General features: G+C 52.9%; 1 protein-coding gene across 1 annotated transcript in view; it reads right to left on the bottom strand.

The window, feature by feature from the left end:
* The window catches only part of PLPPR5 (phospholipid phosphatase related 5), a 78,427-nt gene that overhangs the window by 39,959 nt on the left and 26,043 nt on the right, over positions 1 to 12,425 (bottom strand). The window contains exons 2-3 of the mRNA XM_054564689.1: positions 10,339 to 10,471; positions 6,968 to 7,218 (exon numbers count right to left, since the gene is read on the bottom strand). Coding sequence (XP_054420664.1) covers positions 6,968 to 7,218; positions 10,339 to 10,471 — 384 coding nt within the window. The remainder of the gene's footprint in view (positions 1 to 6,967; positions 7,219 to 10,338; positions 10,472 to 12,425) is intronic.

The following is a 12,425-nucleotide window of genomic DNA, read 5'->3' as shown; positions in this document are numbered from 1 at the left end:
TTCTTTAAAGGGAGTAACAACAAATGGTTCCAAGCAGGCTGAGTTCGTAGGAGAAAGCAACCTCTCTTGTAACAGAGTGAACCAGATGCTCGGAAATCACCTTGACCTTGAACTATAGCCTCAATTTAGCAGGAGTCTGACGACCGAAATTACTGTGCTATAATTTTTTTCCCTACATGGTAAGGCACTAAAAATGCACATCTGTTAGGCACGGGGAGCTCCCAGGAGATGCCACCTGGCACCCCTCCCCCCGCCCCGCAACACTGCGCCTCAGCTCCCTAGACCCAGGGCACAGCGTGGCGGCCGTGGAGGCCCTGCGCCCCGGTCGCCCTCCGCAAGGAAGGTGGAGCCACATTCCACTGTGAGCAGAGCGAGGGCAGAGGGCCCACCTGTTGCGTTCTCAGTAGCGTCTGACCAGAGGCCGCTGTCCTCCCGGCCAGCCCCTGGCGAGGGACCGAGCGCAGAAGGGATCTGAAGGTTTGGCCACTTGCGCCCAGCAAGGGGCTCCTGTAACGGGCAACCTCTGCCCCAGACCGGCTGAGGCTGCATGTTACCGGCGTCACGGGGCGAGACTGTACTGTCCCTGCCAGGTCCTGCTTCCTGCCTCTACCTTTTGAAGTTCCACGCCCCTCAGGCCCTCCAGTAAAGCTCTTGCACCCCTGACTCTACCTCAGCTTCCGCTCCTTGGAGGATCGTGGCAGCAGGTGACTGGGCAGCGGTCTCAGAAAGCTGGCGTTAAGGTGGGGCTTTGGGACATGTCCTGGCCGGGAAGGAGAGCCCTGTCCCGGGTGACAGCTGAGGCAGATCAGTCCCCCAGGCAGCAATCCAAGTGCTAAAACCCCCCGCCGGTAGTGACTTGGGAGGATGTTCGGGGGTGGGTAGGGGGACGGGGCAACCAACCCATGCTGGTTTGCACGAACCCTTCCCAATGGCAGCTCTGAAAGTCCGAAGTCGCCCTGGGCAGGAGGAACGGCCTAACGAGGCCAATGACACAGGCTGTGGCGAAGCCCAGGGAAGCAATGCCCGGAAGATGGGCGCACCTGGCTGGACCCCAGGGGTCTGCCGGGGCCCCGCAGAGGAAAGGGACCGTGCGGGCGCTGTCCAGCCAGTGGAAACAGCGCAAAGGCCAGAGGGCCTCTTCGGGAACTTAAAGGGGGCCTTTTGTCATGCAGCGTGAGAAGAAGAAAAGGCTGAAGACCAAGCTTCTGGCTTCCTAGGTGAGAGTCAGGCGCCCTCCGAGATGACCGAGTGCCCCGGGAAGGCGGGCCTGTGACGCCAAGGTCAAGACCCTGCTAAGGAAAATCTAAGGCCTGGACCCACGGGACAGGACATCTGGGTGGATGTGTCTGAAGATTTTGGCTCAGGGGACTCTCCCTGCACCAGGAGACCTCCTCATGTCTCCCCTCTGACCGGTCGGCTTGCAGGACGACCCCGAACCCCTAACCCACAGGGTCCTGTGATTTTGCCCTATAGGCTCTGTAACCCACATGTCACCGGAGTCAGGTTTCTGAGCGTTAGCTTCCGTTCTCGCGGTGGCGCCATTCCTGATGAGATGGCCCGTGTCTCCGCGGCAGCCCCCAGTGGCCAGCGTATGGCTGTGCCACTGCAGGGGACAGGGGACAGGGACAGACTCCTGTTTGAGGACGCTCCTCGGGCCACGGGGTCCAGCCGACGGTACCAGAGGCAGAACACGTGGTGTGCAAGCCCCCACGTCGGCTCCTGCAATTCAGGAGCAAGGCCAGGACGCCTGGGGCACAGGGCGATCTTATCTTGGGAAAAACGGACCTGGGCACGTGGTTGGGCGCAGCCGAGATGGCGTGATGGACCCCAGGGTATCAAACGACCACACACACAGAGCCGCCCGTTCCAATCTGTAATGGGGCCAGAGAGCAAGACGTCCCTGCAAATAAATATGAGGGTCATTTACAGAAGACAGTGACATTATGGTCAAGCTGGGACGACCCACGTGTCTTTAATCATGTGCTTAGTATGTAGTAACTGTGCGGTGCAACTGAAACCATTGTACGTGTGCCATTTGAAAGCAGCATGATCACCGTTGGTTACGACAAACCATGGTTTACTATCTGGGCCTAAGTCGGGCTGGGAAAGCACTAGCATGTCAGATAGAAGATTTAAACGCGTGGAATTCACGGAGGCGCAGGGGGAGGGGCGCTGATTATAACAGGGGCCCGGGGAAGTGAACTGCGGGGTCCGACGGGCCTCCTGTACCCCAACCCCATAACCGGAGCTGAAGGCTGCAGGTCACAGGCCGGTTGGCTCACGGCAGCGCCGGCGGCGCCAGCGGCCGCACAGCAACCCCAGCACGCGCGGGCGCTCAGCAAACGCTGCCGATGCGCCAGCCTGTGGACGCAAACGCGCGCCCTTGGAGTCCAGCGCCCGGGCGCCTCCCACGGGTAACGTCAGCATCAAAGGGCGCGGCCCGGGCGCGGCCGCAGGCGGAGACGAGCAGGCCACGGTGGGGCTGTTCTCGCCCGCCCGGGTCCTGCTCCTGCAACGCGGTCCCTGACGCGTCCCGTGAAGGCAAGCGCGGGTGCCCCGCCAATCCCTGTGTCCCGACGCGGGGCCTGGAGCCAGGTGGGAGGTCGTTGAGGGAGGCGGACCGAAGCCGGGGCCGTTGGCTCCTCGCCGGCCTTGGCGGCCGAGAGCAGTCGCAGCTGCTCAGGGTGAGATGACAGGAGACAGCTGTCGGGTGAGAATGGCCCCGACGAAGGAGGAGAGAAGTGATCTTTTTAGGCCTTTCCACTGCTATTCCCGGGAGAGACCGCGGTCAATTGTTTAATGTCCACGAAGTCCTCCCATCCCAGTGAACTTAAGACTTTGCTCTGCCTCCCCCCTGCGCGTGGAGGCCACACTACCCCCGCACCCACCCACCCACCCGGGCGGCCTTGAGAGTCACGTGGACCCGAAGATCCGGCCGAGGGGGTGTGGCCAGGGCGAGGGCCGGGCCCTCCTGGACGGCGGCTCTGCGACCCCGGCAGGGAGAACGAGGGGCACAGAGGCCTCCTGGGGACGCAGGGAGGCGGAGTGCAGCCCGGGAGAGAGGCGGGCTCGGCGCCCAGGAGAACCAGGTCAGCCTCCCGCGCCCCCCGCGCCCCTCCCCCCGCCCCGGAGGATGACGCCCGGTGCTGAGTTTCAGGGTGGTCTCCTACGCAGCGGCGGGTAATGGGGGCAGGCCAACGTGTGTAGCGGACCCTTCCTTTTTTTTTTTTCTTTTTTTAAAAACATTTTCAGAAAATCTAAGGTCAGACTTAGGAGTGACCTGAAGAGATCATTTTATGTGTTTCAAACGCTGGTAAGAGTAACTGGAAAGTCACCAAACATCATTCCTCATTCTCAACTTTGAAGTTCATTTTACTTTAATTGGGGGGGGGGGGGGGGACTTTACTCATTTTATATGAAAAGATAATACCACAAAGCTAAATTTAATTATTATTCTAATGCAATTAACACTGAACTGTAAATTTGATGGTTAAGGGTTCAATAACCTTCAGAGTGTTTTTTCTGGGAAGCCAACAGTACTTGCCAAAATAGGCCTAGGGACTTTTTTTCTTCTAAACATTCTCAGGAAGGTAAAAGAGAACAATCTGGTGAAATTATCCCCAAACCCTTAATTAAAGCCAGATGCTACGGGAAAGTTCAAGTTCCTTAGTGTTATTTACTAATCCTCAAAGAGAAGCATCAGGAAAACATCCCCCCGTTCTGACTCACACACGTCCTAATAGGGCCCACTTAGTGTTCTTTACGTGTTTACCGATGTTTACGGCACCCGCACCACGTTCAGCAAATGTGTCTCCACCTAAACCCGCCCCTGCGCCTGCTCCCACGGAGATCACCGGCTGTCGGGGACTCGTCCCCGTTTCCCTGCTTATCAAAACCCTGGCCAGCATTTCATGCGCCGGTGCAAGTCTGAAACAGCCAACGCTTCCACCATAAAGCTTTCCCAAGGTGTCCCTGGCGAAGCCGGGAAGAAACACGCGTGGACGTCGGTTCACACGCAGCGCGCACCCTGACCGGAGGGCCGACGCGTGCAGTCGGGGCCCTGCCGCGTTGCCATAGCAGCCACCCACACGCACGCGCGCACACACGCGCAGCGTGGCAGAGGAGAGAAGAGCGGTTCGCTCAGAGCAGAACCTATTGTTGAAACGACAGCGGATCCCGTCCGTGTAATTACAGGCAGGCAGCCTGGCTTGTTGCCTCAGCGCGGCCCAGGGATAGAGGGTCCCTGGGTGCGGGAGAGCCCCTGCGGGTCCCTCCTCGGAACACATCTGGGAGCCGAACCGGGGGCGCTAACCTTGAGGGGCGCCGAGGTTACACGGGAGCAGGAAGGAATGCGCCTGGCCGTGCACGAGGTGAGGCTAACTGATGTAAGGAGCGCCTCTCCGGAACATCCGGAACCACAGCAGTCGGGGCGGTTTCTGGCTCTGTGGATCTGGGCACAGTAGGACATGCTTTAAGGAGCTGTCTCAACCCAGTGGATTAGTACAAGTAATAAATTATTACATAAATAACAAAGAAAGAATAAACTTTGATAATTCATAAGGAATCCGTGGTGTGGGAATGAGCAACAGGGCAGCACTTGGTGCCTGCCACGGTCGATGCTCAGTAAATGTTATCATTATTGTCATCACAAACATCTCCACGTCTTGATGACAGGCTAGAACAGTACGGTGTCTAATCGGGATGCTCCCTAGATAAAATGCCAGCCAGTAAGCTGCGAAAACACGTGCCGGCAGACCGGGGGCAAGGCAAGGTGTTCAGATTTTCCCGTGCAAAGAAGGCTAATGCCCCTCCCACAGCAATGCCTTTGAAAGCGCCATTCTGGCAGAAGGAAAGGACCCAGCGTTTCACGGCTCGAGCTCACGTGCCGCCGCGGGCAAACCTTGGTCACGCAGTGAGATCCATCCGCTCCAGAGCTGAGATAAGCCCAGAACGGCATTTGGGGCCTGAGAGAGAGTACTCTGGAGGTTGTCTCAAGCCGCTGGCTTGATCACATCCCTGTATGTCGATAGCTTTGCAATTCATACCCAGATACGAATGTGAACATTAGGTTTAGATGTAATGACAATGGATGAAAAGTGTTTTAGGACTTTTGAGTCCCCGAAGCTGTAAATCTTCACTCGAAGACTGAGGGGTTCTTCATATTCCAGGGGAGGTGGAACGTGGAGTCAAGCCACTGAGTGAACAGGAAAGAATTTGCATGGATTCCAGATAGCACATCAAGTCTTGGAATGCCAAGCAGAGGGCAGAGCCGATGGGCTACAGGAACGCTGGGGGTTTGGGGGCAGCGGGAGAGAAGGGGGACAGGGTGGGGTTTGACCCTCCATCTCTAAAAATTTATTTCATTGTATTTTTTAAACATGTTTTTAAAGACTTTATTTATTTTTAGAGAGAGGGGAAGAGATGGAGAAAGAGAGGGAGAGAAACATCCATGTGTGGTCGCCTCTCGTGCGCCCCCTACTGGGGACCTGGCCCCAACCCAGGCCTGGGCCCCGACTGGGAATTGAACCAGCGACCCTTGGGTTCACAGGCCGGTGCTCAGTCCACTGAGCCACACCAGCCAGGGCTCTTTATTTTATTTCTTATATCATTTTTTTCAAGTTTATTAAATTTACCGGGGTGACACTAATAAAATTACATAAGTTTCAGGGGTGCACTTCTATAACACATCATGCCTACATTGCACTGCATGTGCGCCACCCCAAGCCACGTCTGCTCCCATCCCCATGCATTTGGCCTCCTCTACCCTCCTCATCTTTCCCCAACCCTCCCTTCTTGATGGAGGCATCAAGAAAGTCCAGGCAGTGAGGCATAGAATTGGCTTGGCTTAACTTTCCACGTCTTAAAATGCATGTACTTCTGACCTCCAAAGGTACCTGCCGTCACGAACGTGACGTGCGGAGTTACGTGCGCCCTCCTAACTGTCCTCTGTTTAGGAACCTGGGCTCCCCGCTCAAGCCGAGGCGCCACAGGTGCATCCCCTCTGCTCGGAGAGGCCGCCTGCCATGACCGCAGCAGGAGCATGAGAAACCTTTCCACAACCTAACAGCCTTTGGAGGGTGAGAATAATTCTGAGCTTTTTTCACATCATTAGAAATGATCAAATCTGGTTTCAAATCGGCTGTGAGATCTCGTCCCTGAGTGGAAATCGGCAGGAAGGCGCTCCCGGCCCCATCGGAACGGAGCACCCCCAAGACATGCATATTCTCCGACCTTCGCGCCGCAGCTCTGGGAAAGCCTACAGAGCACGCGTCAGGCGTCCAGCCCCAGGGATGCACGGCAGGCAGATCCTGGTGGCGCAGGGGCAGGCGGGAGGCGCCCACGCCGAGGTCACGCGCTGCCCCCCAAGGCCCTCTTCCTCGCCTGCGGAGCAGCGAGGCACTGCCCTGGGACCGCCCCCCCCTTCCGCCTGCAGACGCTGAGGCAGCTGCGCTGGGCCCTGACTCTTACTAACACAATGTCAACTACCCAAGAATCCAGGAAAAACCATGACCGATGAGGACGTTTTGGCGAGGTCTACAAGAAAATACAATGACATGGTTGCCATATGGTGCTACAGTTACCAATCACAAGAGAACCTTCTAGAAAAAGAGTGCCCCCTTCTCAGCCCCAGCAGAGAATAGCAGAGCTAGAGCAAGCAGCGAAGAGGCCCGGGTGGTTCTCCTAATGGTGCTGCTGCAAGTTATGGGGACTGCGACCGGATACATTTGTTTCCAGTGAGCCCTCCTGTAGATGAAGACAAAAGTGTTCACAAATAGAAATGCTAATGGCTGTATATTTTAATACAACCGACTACCCACACATAACCTCCCGAGAGTCAGCCGACACTCATTTTATTCACAGCACAGCTATTATTAAGCCTCAATTGAACGGCCTACAGGAAGCTGCCACTGGGACCTGCCCCCGGGAGGGAGCGGGCCGGCCGCGGCCGCCTGCAGCCCCCACTCACCGTCAGGTACATGGCGGCGTAGACGCTGAGGGCCGCCTCCTTGGAGGGGAAGGTCTTCCGGGCCCTGGTGATGAGGTCGGGGTTGCCGGTGCAGGCCTCCGCGCCGCTGATGAACTGCGTAAGCTGCTGGCAGCCCAGCGCCGTGTAGTTGGGCTTGCACAGGGCCAGGAAGTGCGGGGCCAGGTTCCCTGTGACCACCTGCCCCGCGTTCACGAAGATGTCGGTGGCGAAGAGTCCGAACGTGTAGATTCCTGGAAGAGGACACACCGTTTGCACGCTCTGCTCTTTTGGGTTTCAGTTCGCAGCAAACCGACAAGGAGCTATTTCAGGAACGACAACACGGTCACCCCCCGCCCCGCCCACGCTCCGCACGTGTGGCTCCTGTGTCCCATCCCTCTCGGGGGCCTGCCCTGGCTCTCCGGAGTGTGCTGGGCGTGTTGCATTATTCGACGTCCAGATCTGGCCGCTGTGGGCCGCGTTGCTATGCGTGGCAGGTGTATGAGACTTGAGATAAAAAAGGAAGACGCCTTCTAAGCCTGCGTTTGGGGATTGCGATTTTAAACGGAGCCACGTTTCCTCCAGGAGGGCTCGGCCTCTCCCCTTTTGCTAATGTTAGCGGTCTTTATTTCCTCCCATTTCGAAACTGTTTTTTAATGTCACCAGCATAAAGCAAAGCAGCCGTCTCCCTCTGATGGTGCCTCTTAAGCCCACTCGGGCTGACGCGGACCCCGTGAGAGCGCTCATTAGCAGTCGGGTCCGACGCCGTCTGTCTTCGTGGGCACACCAGGGAAACACGGCTTTCCGAGCCACATTTTTAAAAGTCACGTAGCGGCTTGCGACTTAGTCCCCACCTTACCTTCTATGAATTGGATTTTAAGTTATCAAAGGTGGGGCAATCCAGTAAGCAATAGAGCAATCAAAATGATAAGTTTCCAATGATCCTCACAGTATTAAAATTTACTTTTTCTCGTTACTTAATGGTATAAAATTAAGTACATGGATTTTTCCCCCTCCCTTTTCTAGGGAACTTGCCAGTTTACTCAAATACTAAAAAACATTTTCTAAATTCAATGCAGTTGCCATCAAAACTTATATTTCTGCTTAGATAGGGTAGATAAATTCTTTGGCACCCTTTTCAATTAACCTTAGAGATACAGCCTTCAAAAATGTGGTACCAATGTCAAGAAATCCATTCTTTTATAATTTGGGGAACTACAATAAAATTCATCAGGACATTTTAAAACTACACCAAAATAATACTTTCCAAGCAACTGGTTTATTAAAAATTCATATAATTCTATTATAATAATTAGATGCTTTCCTTCTTAGACATATATTTCTGGATTATTTCCTAAGCCTGTACATAATTGTTGGCTATTGTGTAAGAAATCACCAGGAAAGTTGCACAGGGTCAAATAATCTTCTGGCATTAGATGCATGACTATCCTTTTAACATTCAAAATATTATGTAAGAGGATGAAAGGCTCATGCAAGAAACCGACACATAGCAAAGCTCTGACTATAAAATGACAATGAAACAAAGACCTTGGTTCTCTCTTTATCTAAAAAGTTGAAAAGGAAATAACAAGAGCCCTTTCTTTACATCTTATCAGCCTTCCGTGAGTCATACAAGTATATGTTAACAAAAGCAGAACCTTGGGAGAGGCAGAGAAATGAAAGGGAATAAAGCCAATAAACGGTTCGTGGGCACGGCGTCTCCTGCCAAACACCTGGCCTAGGCCAGGGCCTAAAGGACAAGCCTTCATCACATCGAGGCTAAGATGTCCTCATTCCCGTTAGCCAAACCACGCTCTCTATCTGGTGTGGTAAGTTTTTCTGCTTAGCGAGAAATATCTGATGAGGATAGGGAAAGGTCTCCATGCCTGCCAGCGTCCCAAATATGCTTTATCTAGAAGGAAAATGTCATTGTGTCAGGCCCACAGCCAATATTGTTGACTACAAGATGCTTATGCAAATGCAATCCCAGCCGTGTGTCCTTTGTGCTGGTGTCCAGAACAAAGGACCATAAAGAGCGATGTCCTATTATGCAATTATGTTCTGCTTATAAGCTTCCTGTTTTATTATAACACACTAGGAAACCCAGTCATGGTACGTGGGAGAACAAGAAACAAATGACACACTCCTAAATAGTTCATAAAGTCATGAAAGCAAGAAACATGCGGAGAATCGAAAGCACATGAAACGTGTGCCATGTATTATTTAGAGATATGTGTGCAAATGCAGAAAAAATACTTCTACTGGCATAGGCATAATATAATTGACTTGATAGTATTTAGGGAGGTGTGAATTCCATCAGTATTCGTGGTAAGTATATTACTGCTTCTTTTGTTATTACTAAATGACTCTCATGCAAAGATGAGGCAAGAACACAGTATTGTTGCATGTAGAGAAAAAAACCTTTTCAAAGTTTCATATGAAAGTTCTCCCTTCAAGAGTATAAATGACGGCTTTGGAGATATATAACTTCATGGCAATAAAAAGAACAGTCTGAGATGAGAAGACCTTTCATCTTCAGAGAGATTTAAAAGCATGCTGATATCCAATTAGTCTTTAAGTGGGTTTATATACAGATTAGGAGATCCATGCGTACTACTGAGAAGTCTTTATCTTGATCCCACCAATAAGAGAAATATACTGAGGGATTACAGTATCCTTAATCTTAATACTGATCAGAATTTATATTAGACATATATATACAGACATACTTTCATCTTAGAACTCCAGGAAACAGTAATTTATATTAACTTTATTGTATCAGTTAAAAAATTTGTCTTGGTCAAGTTTCTGTTGAACTGAGATGATTTTCAATAATTCATCAACGTTCACATGCACTAGTGCAGGAATCTGAGACTGAAACATAAAGTGTCAGTAAATCCTGCCCTCGAATAAAACTGTCAATACATTTTTGCTGACTTAAAAAGACAGAAAACAGAAGTCGTGCATCGAGTGTGACATATGGTAATTAACAATTGCTCCATTTCCTTTATTGGCCAAGCTATTTTCCTGGTCTTCATGATACTCAACAAGCTAACGAGATTATCCTTTCTCCCCATAAACACAGTAAATCATTTCTTTTAATTACATAACCTTTAGTTTCTCAAATAAATATTAAACATCCAAGGGTGGTGTTCTTTTTCCCCTTAAAGTTACCTGAAAATGGCAACTGAAATGGAGTTTTACATACACTTGAGAAGCTAACATGCCATGTTTATCTTTAAAACTAAATTGAGGCAATTCAAAGAAAACGTAACCTAATATTTGCACACAGTTAAAAGGCTGGTCATTTTAAAGGTTAACTTATACATAAACACCGTGCCAGCAATAACAAAAACAATTCAGGGAACACATACCAAGAAACCTTACGGTCCTCCGCACCAGTGGGTTTATATAACAACAGTCTCCGGTTAAAATCGTTTTCTCCTGGTTTTCAAAATCCCTTGTGGCCAGTTGCAGGCAAAACACTGCAGTCTCTCCAACTATTATCTTGTAAGAAAATAAAAGGTTAAAGAACATTAGAATGTAACCACTGTAAAAGTAGAACATTTCTTTTAAGAAAAGGAGCTTCTTTGAATGTAACAATCTCAGTATAACTCTGAACCACATTTATAACCAAACCCTGTTGTTATAACCTTATCGCTATGTATGTGGCCCATATTCCTCTCAGGGCAAGGGAGGACTAGACCGATCAGTTATGCATACAAGTGAACTCTAACCCTTTTGTTTTGTAAAAAAAAGGCCATTAAAAATGAAATCTACAAAGGATCTTTGCCTTAAGGGAGCACTCACTTGTCCTTGGTGTGTAACTGTACCCCGTTTTATTTCTAAGGGATTGCATCTTGCTCAAATGTGACTCCGCCACAGAAAGCAGAACAATCCTCTAGAACTGCAGAACCTGAATTCAAGTTCCCAGCTGTTCTGAGCAGAGCCTCTGCCCGGGAACCTGTAAGCTTATCCTCTGACTCTTCCAGGTTCAGCCAGGCGAGCCCCCAGGTTCCCCGGGGTCTTCACCACATCCCCGGCATTCCTAGGGACCTTCACAGCCCCCGGGGCCCCCAGATCCCAGAGAACCTGGCAGGGACAGAGAGCGCCCTGATGCTCAGCCCCCGCGCCAGCCTGCCAACAGAGACCCCAAGCCCCCCTCGGCGCCCTCTCTGATTCCACTGCGGTTTCTCTGAGCTTCCGTTTTCCATGAAACGCCTCCCCCTTCCTCTGCAGACCTTGGCTCTCCTGTGGCCTCGAGGGCCTGGTGACCTGGTCACTTTTGCACCAGTATCAAGAAGGGGGTTTTAATCTGGTGTCCCCGGACGCCACTTCCCCTGGAGTCCCAAAGCAGCCCTGGCCTCGGACAGGCGCATGGTGGGTTTGCTCCCCGCCTGGCGGGGGGGGCGCGGGCTGGGGAGGGAAGCGGCAGCACAGGCCCCAGCAACGTCGGAGGCTAAAGGCTCCACACCTCGCAGTTTTCCTTCGTAAAGTTCCCTTTCGTCTGTGAACCATCGATGGAAGCTGTTTCCACGGAGCTGAGGTGACAAGCTGTGTTACCTGAGACCCCCTGAGGCCGGGAACATGCCCCTCCCTCTGCTTGGCTCAGTCTGCTGGCCACGGGCAGAGCAGGGCCATGGGAAGGAACCTGTGCCCAGCGTGGGGACTCTATTCATGGGAGGCCCCCTCCCCACCTCAGCAAAGCTCTCCACTCACAGGACGTCAAAGAAAAAGGGGCAGGGAGAGGTCGCGTCCCGCCTTGCACCTGCCCTCCCCTTTCCTTCATCTGGGCTCACAAACCTCATCCGAGCCCACGCTGGCTCTGCCCCGAGAGGAGACCCCCGCCAGGCCCCCAGTTCCATGGGAAGCCCTCCTGCCGCCCCTGCGGACGCTTGGCGCCTGTCCACCATCCGTGCCAAGCTGGCGCGGACCGCGGTGAGACGCCCACCGTCCCCGACTGCGCCCCTGCCAGGCCAGCGCTGCACCTGAGCAAAGCACTTCCTGGGGTCCCACCCCCCCGCCAGCTGCACCCGACAGTCTGCGTCCTGGGAGGTAAGAGCCGTGCCCCTGAAGCTCAGCCAGCCTGACAAGGGGGAGCCCTGCATTCCACAGCCCCCCCGGCTGGGCCCCACGTCCGCGACCGCGCCCCGGCTTCTCGCCGAGTCTCACTGTGTCATGCTTTGTTGAGCTCCGCGTGGATGCTGGGGAACCCCTTGAGCTCTCGCTTGCTGACTGAGCTGGACCCTCCCGCCCCCTTCCCAAATGACCCACCCGGCCTCCCCGCCATCTCCGAGGACAGGCGTGGCAGGCGGTCCCATGTCTTGTCCCTCCCTCAATGTGGCAGTGCGAACAAGGCCCCGTTCTAGCCAGTGGACACCACGGACCCCCGAGTGCGAAGGTACCCATGCTGCTTCCGCACCTCACGTCTCAGAGGCTGACCCTCTGGTGTCTACGTTCC

The sequence above is a fragment of the Pteronotus mesoamericanus genome, unplaced genomic scaffold (genome assembly GCF_021234165.1).
Source record: "Pteronotus mesoamericanus isolate MK-2021 breed Mesoamerican mustached bat unplaced genomic scaffold, CSHL_Meso_final scaffold_99, whole genome shotgun sequence".
In the NCBI taxonomy this organism is placed as follows: domain Eukaryota; kingdom Metazoa; phylum Chordata; class Mammalia; order Chiroptera; family Mormoopidae; genus Pteronotus; species Pteronotus mesoamericanus.
This window is presented reverse-complemented; position numbering and strand designations above follow the sequence as displayed.